The sequence below is a fragment of the Pistacia vera genome, unplaced genomic scaffold (assembly GCF_008641045.1).
Source record: "Pistacia vera cultivar Batoury unplaced genomic scaffold, PisVer_v2 Contig1223, whole genome shotgun sequence".
NCBI classification, from domain to species: Eukaryota; Viridiplantae; Streptophyta; class Magnoliopsida; order Sapindales; family Anacardiaceae; genus Pistacia; species Pistacia vera.
The window spans coordinates 87,481-103,152 of record NW_022195275.1 but is presented as its reverse complement, the minus strand read 5'-3'; the positions used below and the strand labels follow the sequence as shown (position 1 = coordinate 103,152).

The window sequence follows — 15,672 nt, the reverse complement described above, 5'->3', positions numbered from 1 at the left end:
CTTAATTTGGATGACTGTAGCCCCAATACTGAACCATTCTTTTTATCATCACGCATTTTGGTTTCCACTGAATAGTCAGTGATAAATTGACCATAACTTGCTCAATAAAACTCCAATTGATGAGAGGTTTGAATATTTAGAAACTAGACAAATAAGTATTTAAGTTGATATATTATACTCTTAATTTGGATAAATGTAACCCCACTTCCGAACCATTCCTTTTATCATCACACACATTTCTGTTTCTCCTGTTTCTCGATTTTTATTAAACAATCAGTAGTAAATTGGCTATAACTTACTCAATAAAAATCTAATTGATGAGCGATTTAAATCTTTGGAAACTAGAACAATAGAAATTTAATTTAATATATTATACGATGAATTTGAATAACTATAGACCTGCGGCTGAATCATTCTTCTTATCATCACACGCATAAAATCAATTCAATTTTAGTGATAACAAAGGAAAACAAATATTGATATGCAGTTTTAATTGTATTTGTTCTATCTCTTTTTGTTGATATTTTTTTTATGTTACATACATATATTGAAAACAGGTTGTTGCTGAATATAACAAATTTTATTTGTATCACAAATATCATCGGATGTTTATTGCCAAGCCATGTAGCTTTAGTAAACCATTTATATATGCCGAACCATTATTATTATCCTTAAAGGAAAACAAATTTTGATATGTAGTTTTAATTATAATTTTTTTATCTCTTTTTGTTGATATTTTTTTATGTTACATACATATATCATGAAAAGAGGTTGTTGCTGAATATAACTAATTTCATTTATTTAACAAATATTAACTGATGTTTGATGTTGAACCATGTAGTTTTAGTAAACCATTCATTTTATCATTACATACATTTAGATTTCCTGAACAATCAATAGTAAATTGACCATAACTTGCTCAATAAAACTCTAATTGATGAGAGGTTTGAGTCTTTAGAAAGTAGACAGACAAGACTTTAATTTGAAATATAATACACTTAATTTTGATAACTTTAGCCCCCACTGTCGAATAATTAATTTTATCATCACACATATTTTGGTTTTCACTGAATAGTCAGTAGTAAATTGACCACAACTTTCTAATAAAAATCCAATTGATGAGAGGTTTGAATCTTTAGAAACTAGACAGATATGGATTTAATTTGATATACTATACGCTTAATTTGGATAATTGTAGCCCCACTGTCGAACCATTCATTTTATCATCACACACATTTCAGTTTTCACTGAACAGTCAGTAGTAAATTGACCATAACTTGCTAATAAAAAACCAATTGATGAGAAGTTAAAATCTTTAGAAACTAGACAAATAGGCTTTTAATTGGATATATTATATACTTAATTTAGATAACTGTAGCCCCGCTATCAAGCCATTCCTTTTATTATCACACACATTTTGGTTTTCCTTGTTTCTTGATTTTCACTGAATAGTCAGTAGTAAATTAGTCATAACTTGGTCAATAAAAATTCAATTGATGAGCAGTTTGAATATTTGGAAACTAGAAATATAGGGTTTTAATTTGATATATTATATGATGAATTAGGATAACTATAGACCTGCTGCCGAACCATTCAATTATCATCACACACATAAAATAAATTTAATTTTAGTGATGACAAAGGAAAACAAATATTGATATGTAGTTTTAATTGTATTTGTTCTATCTTTTTTTGTTGATTTTTTGATTGATTTTGTTATTTGATTTGTGCGTTTTACAATTATCGTCTTTCCTTAGGATGCTATCATCAAATGTTTATTTTTTATTTTTATTTTTTTTGCTATAGGTGGTGGTCAATTCTAATTGCAGCAAATAGATTTGTCACAAGACATTTATCTTCATGGCTTCTTCAATGCTTAAATTAAGTTGTATTTAGATTATACTGTTGGAGTTGTTGTTGCTTTCTATGTGAGTTCTCTTCTCAACATTCTTAATTTTTTTTAATTTCTAAAATAATAATAATAATAATAATTCATTTTTTCTTCTCAATAATCAAAATCAGTTTCTTACTTTGGCTCTACAAGTCTTCTGCTTAAAAGTTCATATTTTTCAAAAAAGTTTCTCTTTCTTTGATTGATTTACAGACTTATGAATAATACCCAATAGGTTATCCTATAAATTTTTTTGTTTTTCCTGACAAAGTTTTAAACTTTGGTTGCATATTTCAAATGGTAAAATATTTGAGGAGAATCACGATGATATGGACTTTGAATTCAATTTGTGGATATTTTATTTATTGATATTTTAATTATCAATTCAATATAAAATGAACTTCAATATAAAAAATATATATTTAAAAGACAAAAAAAACAATAATAATGTAAAAAATATATAATAAACCTACCCGCACAACGCAACTTAAAAATAAATATAAGTTACAGAAATTGCGGAAGGTCGATATGAATTTTAAGGTTAAATAATTGATCTTGATAATATTTAGATGATCTTGAATATCATATACAATTCACTACAAAATACTGACATCGAATATCAAAAACATGTCTACAAAAATAATATCAATTGTACAAGGTAATGATCCTAAAAATATAATTAGACCATATAATATTCAGATGATCTTCTCAAGTTAGATAAATGATTTAATGACATCTACCTATAATTGATATTAATAATTATATAAGTATAATTATTAATTTTATCTTAACACAACTTTATATATATATAAATTTATATTTATTTCAAAATTTGTATAATTTAACAATTATTATGTCTTAATTTAATTAATTTATTTTGCTAGAATAAATTTATTTACGATTAATCTATTTCAAAAACGTTAAATAAACATACCCGCTTAATGCGGGCCGATGTTTAGTTTGAAATATAGTTAGATCTACTATTGTTTTAGGTGATAATTCTTTATAATGTTTCTTCTCTTTTTCTTAATTGATCGGAGCTATCCAAATTTTATGATTCAAATAAACTATTCTAGTATTCTTGCTTTGGATCCTCCACTGGCAAAGTGGATTATCTGTTCTCGTTTCCCCAAATCGGACTTTATTAAAGTTGGTAGTTTAAAATGAAATTCAGTGTTGTACGTAAAGCTGACACTTTATCCACATCCTCACTCAATTCAAAAACCATTTTGTCTCTGAATAAATAAATCAAGACCACCCCAATTCTGCATTGTCATTTTCCGATTGGCCGAACAACGTTCAGTGCTATCTAAAAGGTTTGGAGAAGACAAATAGATATTCTCCATCATATTCTGTTTGGGATTTCATGTACGGTCACAAATTTTTAAATCCTAACTTCGCTTAAGAGCTTAACACGTGTCCCAATTGACTTTGCCAAAATCAATAATAAACGAAAAGTCTTATGTGGTAGTGGCAACGGTGGAGGATGACTGAACGAACACCGATGTTATTAACGGTGGAGAACGACTCAGAATACTCAATTCATCTCATCTTTCTGTCACGCTCTATCTTTGTCTCTCTCTTTCTCTTCCAACCTCTTAATAACAATCCAATGAGTGTGCCTTACGTTCTCGTGTTTAATTTCTAATATCTGATTTGTGTGATATCTTAAATCTGCTAATTAAGTTTTTAGCGGATCCGTTAATTTAAATATTCATTAACCTTCTTTTCATTGATTTCGAACTGTGATTAGAGTACTTTATATGTTAATTTATGGTTGATGTCATACTATTTATAAAAGGTTTTGATGATAAACACTCTTCCGTTAATTGTTCAGTGCCATCATCTCTTTTGACGATGATAAAATTATAATTTTATTTTATGTGAATATTATTTGAGTAGACGGCTTTTTCTCACTCAAGGTTTGTTTTAATGACCTTTTTCACCTAAAAAATTTTAAAATATCACATTTTCACCCAAAGTTAATATTCCATTACTACTCAAAGTCGATTTCGATAGTGAAACCGATATATCTCTACAAAACCTATCTTATTCCAACACCTGATTTTTCGTTGTTTGCTTGACACCACAAAGCTAAGGTTTTTTGTTCTTAGCTGATTTCCAACTTATTTTGGCGATGAATATTTAATCGGTCATAACTATTCATTTCATCAGCCTCCACTCTACAAAACTCTTCTTAATCTAGCTCCCGATAACTTGTCAAATGTCAATTGAGAAAATGAAGTATATTTTGAGTATTAATAAAATATAAACTTTGGGTGGGAAAGTAATATTTTGAAACTTCTTTTGTGGAAAAAAGTCTGTTTACTATATTATTTTATCAATTAAAACGTAATTTTAGAAAATATGAAAGAGTGCTAACAAATCTATTAACTACCAATGCCATTGCTAAATAAAAATTGCATCATTTTAATCATGTATAAAAAAGAGAAGAATTTATTTCATATTTTTATTGTTTCAAACAAAAAATAGGTTGTAGCGAATATTTATTTCTTCATGGAAGAAGGTCAACCTTTTTATTTATTTATTTATATATTTAAAAAATTGCATGTTCATGAGAAAATTAATTTTGTAATTATTCTTATTAGATTATAATAGATAATTGAGTAAAGTAATTAATTAGAAATTTTTCCATAAAAAGAAAGTGTTGGGTTAGATAAAAATATTTGTCCTGAAATGTTAAAGAAAATTCCTAGTCACTTAAGAACTTATAAATATTCTATAATTTATAGAGAACAATTATACGGGAAAAAAAAAGAGTAGTAAAGCAAGCCTGATCTTATATTCATTTTTTAATCAATAAAATTTTAAGTTATCGTTTCCATTTTTTTATTAATAAAATTAGTCATAAAATTAAATTTTTTTCAAATTATAATTTATTCAATTAAATATTTCTTCAGCTAAAAATACTAAAAACAAATATATATCTCTCATTTTAATCTTCCCATACAATCTGCCTCCGCAAGTATCTCGCAATTTGATATTCGAGTTGACGGCATGCATATAGAAAACAAATTATTTTAATTACCTTGAAGATTTTTATTAAAATATTTGTATAGTTAAGAAAAAGATATGATTTGATTATCCTCAAATGTTTTTTTTATTGTATTCCGGAATCCCTATATGATTGTACAAAATCTTTCATAATCTACCATAATAAACAAAATAAATTTAATTATATGCTAATAACAAGTAACAACTTAGCTAATAAACCACTTATGGTGGTCTAACACTTAATTAAAATTTTTTAGTGTATTATTTAAGAGGTTATGAGTTTGATTTATCTGGATTGTTAAGAAGGGCGAGTATTAAGAAAATTTATCTGATTATCAATTACAATATCCTAGAAATTAATTTATGTATATATAAATTGATCCCAATATTTTTGCTTAAAAAAAATAATTTAATATAACAACATGATATAATTATCATTAGATGATTGAATAAGTGGATGGTAGCTTTTGAATATATATTACTTGTTATGAGTTTGACCTCCTCGAGACTATGATATAGATTGCATTTGCCAGGCTGTCTTAGTTGATTGGGACTTTCAAAGTAAGTGCCGCTCCGCGTGAAACCAACCAATCACAGTCTTTTTCTTGTTTTTATATTTATTTTGAAACATGTGAACAAATCAATAAGGACGTTACGTTAAAAAAACAAAAAAAAAAACGATATATTCATTTTATTTAACGGTTAGCATCAGTGACAGTAAACCTCTTTAGACTTTTTTATGATTTAGATTTGGCACTATGATTTAGAAGTTTTTATAAAAAAATAACGTAATTTTTAATAAAAGTAAGCTCTTTACATATTAATAAAATTCTGTATAAAAGATGTTTGTTACATAAAAAGCATGGTCTTGAAAATTTTGAAGTTGAGGTTTGTGATAGAGAAGTAAGAAGAGAGAAAAAATGGTATTGTTGTTTTTATAATTAAGGACTTTTGTGTCTCCAAAATTATGTTAAGAGTCATAGAGCATAAAGATTTTTTTTTTTTTTTTTTTTGGTAATTAAGAGTGTTCAAATCAATTTACACGCACCTTAATTAACCCTTAAAGATCTTAGAACAATCATCCAAATAAGAGCTCTAATAGTTACCCATATTAACAATTAAGGAGTGACTCGACCTCAAAACCTCTTGAGTAAGGGGTGTTTGTCTGAGCTTATGAAAATTAGCTTTTAAGCAATAAGTGCTTATAAACTAAAATTAGCTTATAAGCATTTGAAATTTTAAGCAATTACGTGTTTGATTAAAGTATTTATAAGTGACTAATAAGTAGTTGACGTGTTTGGTAAAATATGGCTTATAAGTACATTTTATTATAAAATGACTAAAAAAGATACTACATTAAATAAGGGTATACTATAGAATTTTAAAATTAAATAAGGATAATGTGGTAATATGCTTATCAAACTAACTTATAAGCAGAGTGCTTAAGCAAAAAAAAAAAAAAAAAAAAAAGTAATTCTTCCTAACTTATTATATTTTTTTTTTGCTTATACTCCAAAAATTATATAAAACAGATCAGCTTAATTTTAAGCTTATAAGCGTTTGACTAGCTTATAAGTTTAGACAACACCCCCTAATAAACTCCTATCGGCCATTCAACCACCCAGAGATTGGTTAGCGCAAAGATTTCTAAAATGAGATATTTTTCATCACAACGCCATTTATAATAATGATTTGCTTATAATTAAGTCATATAATCAGATAAAAATTACACAAAATTTATGTAAATGATTACTCTATCATTTATTTTTTTACTTAATTGTATGACTCAATTATAAGTATAATGTTCCTCCTTTTAATATTGAATTTGTCATAAAACATATAAATATATTTGAAAATGGATTAAAATTATTAAAGTATTGAGGTAAAGTTACCTCGTTGGATTTTTGAATGATATTACTTTTTTTACTAAGAGAATATCTAGTGATGATATCAGTACTGTAACTTCATAATTAAAGTTATTGGATATTTTATTTATAAATTAAATTTATTGTTGATTTTATAAGTAGTGCTTATCTAAATTCTAATACGAGATAAAGTAGCGAAATTTTCTAAATGGAACATCATTAAACATAGCATTGATTTTTCTTCTTTCCTTTTTAGTTATCCAAACAGAGGTTAATCTACAGCTAAATTAAAAAAACTCCTCCCCCTTTGGTCGAGGATCTTTATATTCCCTCTTTTTTAAAATTTAAACATGAATATACTAAAACATAAATGTTTTAAATATATGAATTCACTTTGATTTAAATGATGTCAAACGATGATAATGATGATGATGATGATGATAAATCTAAGGATATTACAATACAAAATTTTAACACAATTTCATTGCAAATATCTTATTTATTAATTTGAAACAATTTAATAGATTTCAAATTGATATGGGTAAAATTACAACACCACCAATCATAATGAGCTGTTAGTCCTATCAATTAAAGTTTAGCAAAAGCTAAAGGATAACATAACCTTAGTTGTCAATACCAAACCAACCTAAGAGCATTTATATCAATTCTATCCCATTTTAAGATAAAAATTAAAGAGTAGTCATCACGTGTTAAAATAATTTGTAAAAACACTTATTACATTAAGTTCAGTGTATAAATAGAGGCTTCCCCCTCATAAAATACTCTTAAAATTTAACAAAACAAATAACAAAGACAATCCATGAGAAAAAGACTGACTTAATATTCTCTATGAATAATTCAGTATGTTGTTTGCGACCTCTTGCAAACTTGGCTAATCACAAAGAACACTCATATAAAATAAAACAGTAGATGTATGAATTGCTTTAAGCATCTGAACCACTATAAAAATTATCACTGTCTCTTTTATTTTTAAGTCTTTGCATGCTATTGTGACCTTTAACCAAATCCCCTAATTAATCACATATAACTTTTAAGACCTTTTTAGCACTTTGCACGTTCGAGGTCGTTGGTGTCAAAATCACGCATCAACAGTTTGACGCTAGAAAGACTTGCACGTATTTGCAGACTTATAATCATTACCTTGAACTCAGGATCAAACTCTCAAAATTCAACAAAGTAAATAGCAAAGACAATCCACAGGAAAGAGACTGACTTAATATTCTCTTTGAATACCAAACACTTGTAATTCAGTTCGTTGTTCGCAACCTCTTGTAAACTAGTTAATTACTAAGAACATTCATATAAAAGAAAATAATGGATGTATGAATCGTTTAAGCATCCAAACCATTATAAAAATTCTCATTGTCTCCTTTATTTTTAAGTCTTTATATGCTACTGTGACCTTTAACAAAATCCTTAAATTATCACATTTAATTTGTAAGACTTTTTTAACACTTTGCACGTGCAAGATCGTTAGTATTAAAATCATGCATAAACACAAATAATTATTTTTTACATGAACTTATAAAATTTTTAATTACTGAATTATAAGAAATAAAAAATTTAATAATTTAATGTTAAAGTTTGTTGTTAGAATCTGATAAAAATCATCACGACAAGGGAGTAATGCATTCAATAATTAATAATTGAAGACGCTTCTCATCTCGCGGACCCATCACGCACTTATAGTTGTGGATCAACAACTGCCTCCACGTCACCACTCGACTTGACAACCACTTCCATATAGAAAAATCATCCCCGCTCTGCTTGTCCATTCAATCATGAAGTAAAACCTTCCTCTCTCATACTCAGCTTCCGGCCAATTCCAAACACCACCCAGCACAACTTCATCTTCTCAAATCTACCTACTTTTCTGTACACAGAATAAAAATCATTCCTTCCACAGACCACAGGTGACCTCCCAAATACTTTTCTTAAAAGCACTTCTGATAATTTTCATTTGACCATGATTTTTGGGAAATAAATCTCTTCCATTAATGTTTTTCTTTCTTTCTGTTAAGTTGTTTAATTATTTAAACTTGACTTTTAGTTTGTTAACACATTCAAGTATTCAACCGTTCCATTTTTAACAGAATGAATGAACTTCTCACTTTCTCCACCAAAGGCGCCCACATTATGCTGATTTTCTACTCTCTAAATTTTCTCATCTTTCTATTGAATCTTTTGTAATAGGCGTGGTCTCGTCGCTTCCGTACGTAAATAGAGTCTATGGATATCGCTGCGGTTCAAGGAGTGCGAGCTCGGCCGTCGATTGGTGGACCTTGGCCGGCGGACCTTGTGTCTGGACCGGCGTCGAAGAAGTTAGGGTTTGTTAAGGCTACTAGGTTTGATCGTGTTCGTGGTGTTAGAGCGGGGTCATGGTCTTTGAAGCCGGTCAAGGCAACGGAGGAGTCAACGGCGTCGGTGATCAATGAATCCACGGCCACATCTGGTGCTGCTTTCAGTTTTTTTTTCTTTTTAATTTCTTTATTATTTTTTTCTTTTTTGTTTTCAGTGTTGGATGCAATTAAAATGAGGAATATATGTTTATCTTTTAATGTCGTGGATGTTGACTGGCTTCGGTGATGGTTGCGTGACGATTGACGAAATTTAAGACCAGATCATTAATGCAGTTATTTTGTTAAGATTCTTAAGAAGCAAAATAAATACTCGGAATTTCTACTTGAATGATTTTAAACTCTGTGGCTTGTGTTTTCTTAATTATTTGGATTTTAGTGGTAGGAGATTAGGTTGGCACTTGGTGGGGTAGAGGATATTTTGTTGGAATGGTTGTTGACAGTAACTTTTGTAATCCTGTAAGACTGCATCTGGCAAGTCATTTCATTTGACCCTGTAAAAGGAATACTAATAGCCTGCTTTTGGACCATTTATTTGACGGTTATTTAGGCAGCATTGGGCTTGACTGAATAATTGGTAAAGAGTAAATAGGAATGGACTATACATGTAGTCCGGCCCAACTGTTTTGACTTTTGATTCGTTATCCAACTATAATGAATTATTTATTTAAATAATTTTATTTTTGTTTGAATAATTATTAAATATTATATATATTTTTATGTATTATAACGTTTTTTTTTTTCCATATTATTATTCAAAATTATTTTATCGATACTATTTGAATTGTAATTTTATAGCAACTTTTTAAAGTTCGCCGCAGACGGATTAATGTAGTCTCATCAGTCATTTGACAGTCGCAAAGATATAGGCCAACATAGTCTTATAGAACAGTCAACATCATTTTTATTCCTGCAAAGCATTCTTAAGGAATCATGTGCATATGCTTCCCATTCAATCAGTCAATTATAACAACTGTGAAGTACTAGCAACATGGAATTATTTTTTTCGCTTGCTAGATGGGATTCACAGTATCGTGTGCTCTTAGGGCTGTATATTTTGTTATCGTTGTGTCCTATATTTAAGAGAAGCACCCGTGTTGTAGGAAGATATACTTTGTTTTGTCCTTTGAATTATTGTTGAAATAAAGCTAGAAGAGGGCACTTCAGTTAATTCTTGAATTAACTCTTGTGACATTTATGCAACCTCTGCATTTAGAGGAGGAGTATGCTAATATAATTAGGGATTTCAAATTAAAGGTTTATACTTCTAGAACCTGCAAAAATATACATATTAAAGTGGTATGTGTAGAAATGTTTTTGAGCAATTATGTGCCTCAGGATAGCTGTCGGGACTGTTTTGCATTGGATTTTTTGGTTTTATAAGCTGTATCTGGATATTTTGCTGTTAAATTGCTTATTTTTCTTGATAATTGATTGAAAATGTAAATGTAACCAATATCTTTGATGAAATGTGTCTTGTATTTTTAGCTTTTACAATTCACAGACTTGCATAAATGTTAATTACTATTTATATGAAAAAGATATTCTTTGTAAACCATGGTTGTAAATTCTGGTTCAGCAATATGTAATTTTTGCCCTCATGTGCCTATTTAGAGTTCCAACTTTAATTATATCTAACTAGGTAACAGTCTAAAACATATATCTACAGTTGGAAAGTCGACAAACATCTTGTGGCACAAAAGTTCGGTGGATAAAATTGATAGGCAAGAGTTACTTCAGCAGAAGGGCTGTGTCATATGGATTACTGGTCTTAGTGGTTCAGGTTTGTTAGATGTTACTTCCATTATGTTTTATGTGTATGAATTAATTGTTGGCATTTGTACTGGTCCTACTGGACGCTAGAAATAATTCTTTATTTTGGCTCTTTAGCCTCAATAGATACATATGATGCATTGATTATTCTCATGATTACATTTTTATCTCATTCTTTTCAATCTGAAGTTCTATAATAAAGAGGACTTTCTCCAGAAAACTATGTTAAGAAGTTTCTTGATACTCTGAAGAATTTGATTGTGTAAAAATGATTTACCGTTAGTATTGGATTAGTCAATTTTGCATTTATGATGATCCAGATCTTGCTTCTTGATATGAACAATGGGAATTCTTTAAGAAATTTCCTCACTTGACATTAGTTTTATTTCTTTGGTCTTATTATTTTCTTTTGTAAATCAATTTTTATATGTATATTGGTGTTGTGTTGTTTTTCTTTAGCAACTTGGAGAGAGTTGTAACTGAATAACCATGCATATCAGCTTCACTTGCCATGCCTCTGGCAGTGGCAGAATTCATGATCATTCATATGCTAAGTTTTCAACTAACGATGAATATTCATCTGTTATATTTTTTATAAGATGCATTTTTGAGCAAGTATCCTAGAAAAACATTAACTGCAGATTGATCATGCTTACGAAATATTCAGATGCTTGTTAAGGTGTTATTTGTAATTGTTTGCAGCAGATCGTGAAAAAGGAAGTGGATAACTTCTGAAAAATTAAAAGACGATCCTCATGAAAGTCTTAGGGTATTTAATGAGAAATGATTAACTGATCCTATCAAATTCATATGGTTAGATTTCTCACAATGCTGAATAAGAAGTTTTATATGCTTTTCTGTTAGCTTCTTATCGAAAACAGAGAGTTTTAAATTGTATGCCATTATAGTCAAACTCAAATTTTATTCATGCTCAAAGAATTGTTTATGAGTTATATGTTCAATATGCATACAAATCAGCCTCCTCCATTAACTAAACTAAGGTAATGGATCAGTTCTTTTAGTCATCGAACATAACATTAAGAAAAAGTCAGTCTGAATGAAACATAAGATGGATGAATGAAATTTCTTTATTAATGTTATATTGAGTTTGTGTTCTGTTTAGTTAGAGTATGCAAAGTAAACTAGAGTTTTGTTTTAATTCAGTTCTTCAGTAAAGTGGTTGGCTTTGCAAGTTAGTTGGCCTGAGCTGTATTTATTCAGCCATTTAAGCTTGTCTTCCTTGTACTCAGATCAAGGTTTCTTGGTCAAGCATAGTTCATTCATTTTTACTCTTTTGTGGCATTCATGAAACTAGATTAATATGTTGAATGGCCTAATCGAGTATTTCAGCCCTGTGTCCCATTCCTACGCTGTTATCACCTTTATCATGCAAATTAATGATAAATATACTCCTTGTCATTTTGAGATTATTTCTTTTGTTTTCTTACTCAGTTCTGTGATGTAATCTTTACCGGTAACCAATGAAAGATGGAAGTTAAATATGGAATGGCATCACACTCTTAGTTACCAAGATAAAATCTTCTTCTTCCCATCCCTTTGCTTCAACTTTATTGTTGCAACTTCCTTTGATGTTTATTCATCTTAATTTCATATATTGCTCTCTCTCAAATATCTTGAATGCGGATTTCAGGAAAAAGCACTTTGGCATGTGCTCTGAGTCGTGGCTTGCACTCTAGAGGAAAGCTAACCTACATTCTTGATGGTGACAACTGTCGGCATGGACTGAACCGTGACCTTAGTTTTAAAGCAGAAGATCGTATTGAAAATATACGAAGGATTGGTAATGTTACTGTTCATTTCTTACATTATTGTCCTTATATTTGTTTTCTTTATTCTTTTCTTACAGTATGTTATTTTGTATTGTAATATTTCAGGGGAGGTAGCAAAACTCTTTGCAGATGCTGGTGTTATTTGCATTGCCAGTTTGATCTCTCCTTACAGAAAAGATCGAGATACCTGTCGTGCACTATTACCAGAAGGAGAATTTGTTGAGGTATGTGATACTGTAATCTTAAATTTTATGGCATTGGGTTAATTTATGCTTTGCACTGGCAGGTAGTAAATGGATATTGAGATAAAGAAAAGATGCACCTTTTCTTATTGAACGATTCACAATCTCTTCATTTGATAGGTGTTCTTGGACGTCCCACTCCAACTGTGTGAGTCGAGAGACCCCAAGGGCCTTTACAAGCTTGCACGAGCTGGGAAGATCAAAGGTACCTTCTAATTTGTATATGAATTGAGGAATTATTTACATTGCTCATCTTCTTTTGAGTTGTATTGGTTCTCAACTGTAAAATCAGTGATGATGTAATTGTTTTGCAATTTATAGGTTTTACTGGGATTGATGATCCATATGAACCGCCATTGAACTGTGAGGTTTGTGTTAAGAAAAATCTATGCTAAATTAATTGGTTAGCTGCAATCAATTAACAAGAAAAATTTAATAAAAACAATCACGCACAATAATACTAGAATTGATGTGGTTTGCTCATTTATTTACATCCGTGAGACGTGATTATTAAAATAGACTAATCAAGAACTCTAGTCTAAGATTCATCATTTAAGTTTAAAAACAACACTAGGTTTCAATACTTTTGCACACCTCTCTAAATATAAACACTAAAATCCCTGAGAAGTATTATTCTTAATTTTCTTGTCAATAACTAAATCTGCTCAAAGTTCTCACAAATATTGTTTAGAAGAACTTAGACGGTACAATTTTACATATTTTACAAAAAGCATCCTCGCAAATTACAGTGAAGCCTCCCTTGAAGAGTTTAAACTAATTTTATAAGCATTAGGTATGAACCCAGTAACAAAACAATAATATGAATAACTTTAGAGGGAATCATCCATATTTATAGTGACTTAATATTGCACCATGCTGGCATGTACCTATGAACAGAATGAATCTGCTATGATCTAACAGTCACAATTCATTTAGTCATTTACAACAATTAAGTATTGAAGAAGCTGCAAGAATCTTTTGCGTAAAAGTCGATGAACGATTTTGTTTATCTTGTTTGGAATAGTTTGATCATGTTAGAAGTGTCTGATGTTGGCTACCTTTCATTCATCTAGGCAAAATCTGAAGCACCTTTTCAGCCTAGTGTTATTATAATAAATTACTCCTACTTCTACCAGTCATGCCTTCCTTTTCTCATAGTCAAGTAATTGACATTAAAGCGTTATCAATTTGCAGATAGTACTACGACAGAAGGAAGACAACTGTGCTTCTCCATGTGAAATGGCTGAAACTGTGATAGCTTACTTGGATGAGAAAGGTTACCTTCAAGCCTAATTTGCTGAAAAGGTATCAGTAACTGTAAGTTTGTAACATGATTCGATGGAAGCCTGAGATGATAGAAATTGATTCTTTCCTACAGTAACGAAATCGTACCTGCATTTGTAGCTCAACCATTTATGTCTCCTTAAAGCTGCAAAAGTGTATTTTGTAATTCAGCCTCCAATTAATAAGGATGATCCACGGGATAGGTAATAAATTTGTGTCACTTAGCCGTGTGATATCCATTCCAGTATAAGATTTGTCTCACGTCACAGGTTTGCACTCAATGCTTGTACATAAAGCAGCCTTTGGATTTGTATAGCTTTATCAGAATACTAGTGCTTGTACATTGACACTACGTGGACTCAGCAGGAATTGGCCCAAACGGTCAAATCCTTCCATTTTGGTGTTTCTTGTTCAGGAATAGAAAATTGTTGCTATCAATATTATGTAAAGCCCGATTAATTCAATAATCAAGAGCTTTCATTTCATATTTGTTTAAATGGGGATATGGTGCTTGTGCTTTTGATGATCTTTTCTATTTTTTTTTTTTTTTTTCCATTGTATTTAGCGTTTGTGGGTCAAGTGGCAGCCATGGCTGCCCATGGTATTTTTTTTTTTAAAGTTTTTGTATACAATTTTTTAAGGAAGGTTAGAGTTTTTTAGTTTTCTTTGAAATTATATAGGATGGAGAGAAGACATAAATGCCCTTTGACTGTTAATTTTAACATTTGAAATTTGACATCGAGTGAAGTGCTGATCATAGTTTCTGAAATTTAGGATCTATGCTGTATGCCAACCAGGGAGGGAAAAGAAATTGTCCTTGAATTGCCCATAAACAAATGGCATGTGCTCGGGCCCACATGTCTCTCACTAATTCCCAAAAAAAGAGTAAAGAGCTCCCCATTTGCATCCAAGTTTATTGCCATACCACATTGGTGAAAGATTTTGTTTACTCGCATTCATCATTTATAGATGAAGTCCCAACATCCCTTATTTACCGAAAAATAAAGCTTCTTTCTGTGCATCTAAGGTGAGCTTCAATGCCTTGAAGATTCGATCATTCAAGTTTTTGTAGTTTTTTCTTTTTTGATCACTAGGGATGTTTGAACTAGTTTATGCGTACTTCAACTAATCACCTAGAGATTTGAAATTATCGACCAGGTAAGAACCCCAATGGTCACCCTTATTAGTGTCTGGGGAAACTCGAATTCAGAAGGTCATGAAATATTTTTTTTACTCTTTTACTATTAGGTCGGTTGTAGTTTTCATAGTTGAACATAAGAAGTCATTGCTTTATCGGTTATTGAAAACTATATTAAATCAATATTATACATTTTTTTCGGTCAAGAGAGGGAAGACAATCATATTTGTGATGTAAAGAGGTAATTTGAAGGATGATAAAAGAGCATTGATTTGAGAATTCCATGGAGAAAATGA

The 15,672-nt window shown here is 30.0% G+C and overlaps 1 protein-coding gene across 2 annotated transcripts; it reads left to right on the top strand.

The window, feature by feature from the left end:
* Positions 1-8,691: 8,691 nt before the first annotated feature.
* On the top strand, positions 8,692-14,723 carry LOC116115738 (adenylyl-sulfate kinase 3-like). Of its 2 annotated transcripts, XM_031401876.1 has the most exons (8): positions 8,692-8,705; positions 8,986-9,244; positions 10,819-10,932; positions 12,574-12,723; positions 12,818-12,936; positions 13,075-13,159; positions 13,276-13,322; positions 14,149-14,723. In XM_031401876.1, the coding sequence occupies exons 2-8, from the start codon at positions 9,022-9,024 to the stop codon at positions 14,245-14,247; spliced, it is 837 nt and encodes a 278-aa protein (XP_031257736.1). In that variant the 5' UTR covers positions 8,692-8,705; positions 8,986-9,021; the 3' UTR covers positions 14,248-14,723. The 2 variants fall into 2 exon arrangements, with proteins under 2 accessions (XP_031257736.1, XP_031257739.1); XM_031401879.1 differs by lacking the exons at positions 8,692-8,705; positions 10,819-10,932 and having other exon boundaries at positions 8,842-9,244.
* The last annotated feature ends 949 nt before the right edge of the window (positions 14,724-15,672 follow it).

Bases quoted from the DNA above. Each gene is read 5' to 3' on its own strand.
- LOC116115738 (XM_031401876.1), top strand. From the start codon at position 9,022: ATGGATATCGCTGCGGTTCAAGGAGTGCGAGCTCGGCCGTCGATTGGT. The intron at 10,933-12,573 runs GTTTGTTAGATG...TGCGGATTTCAG, and splicing joins TACTGGTCTTAGTGGTTCAG to GAAAAAGCACTTTGGCATGT. The intron at 12,937-13,074 runs GTATGTGATACT...TTCATTTGATAG, and splicing joins CAGAAGGAGAATTTGTTGAG to GTGTTCTTGGACGTCCCACT.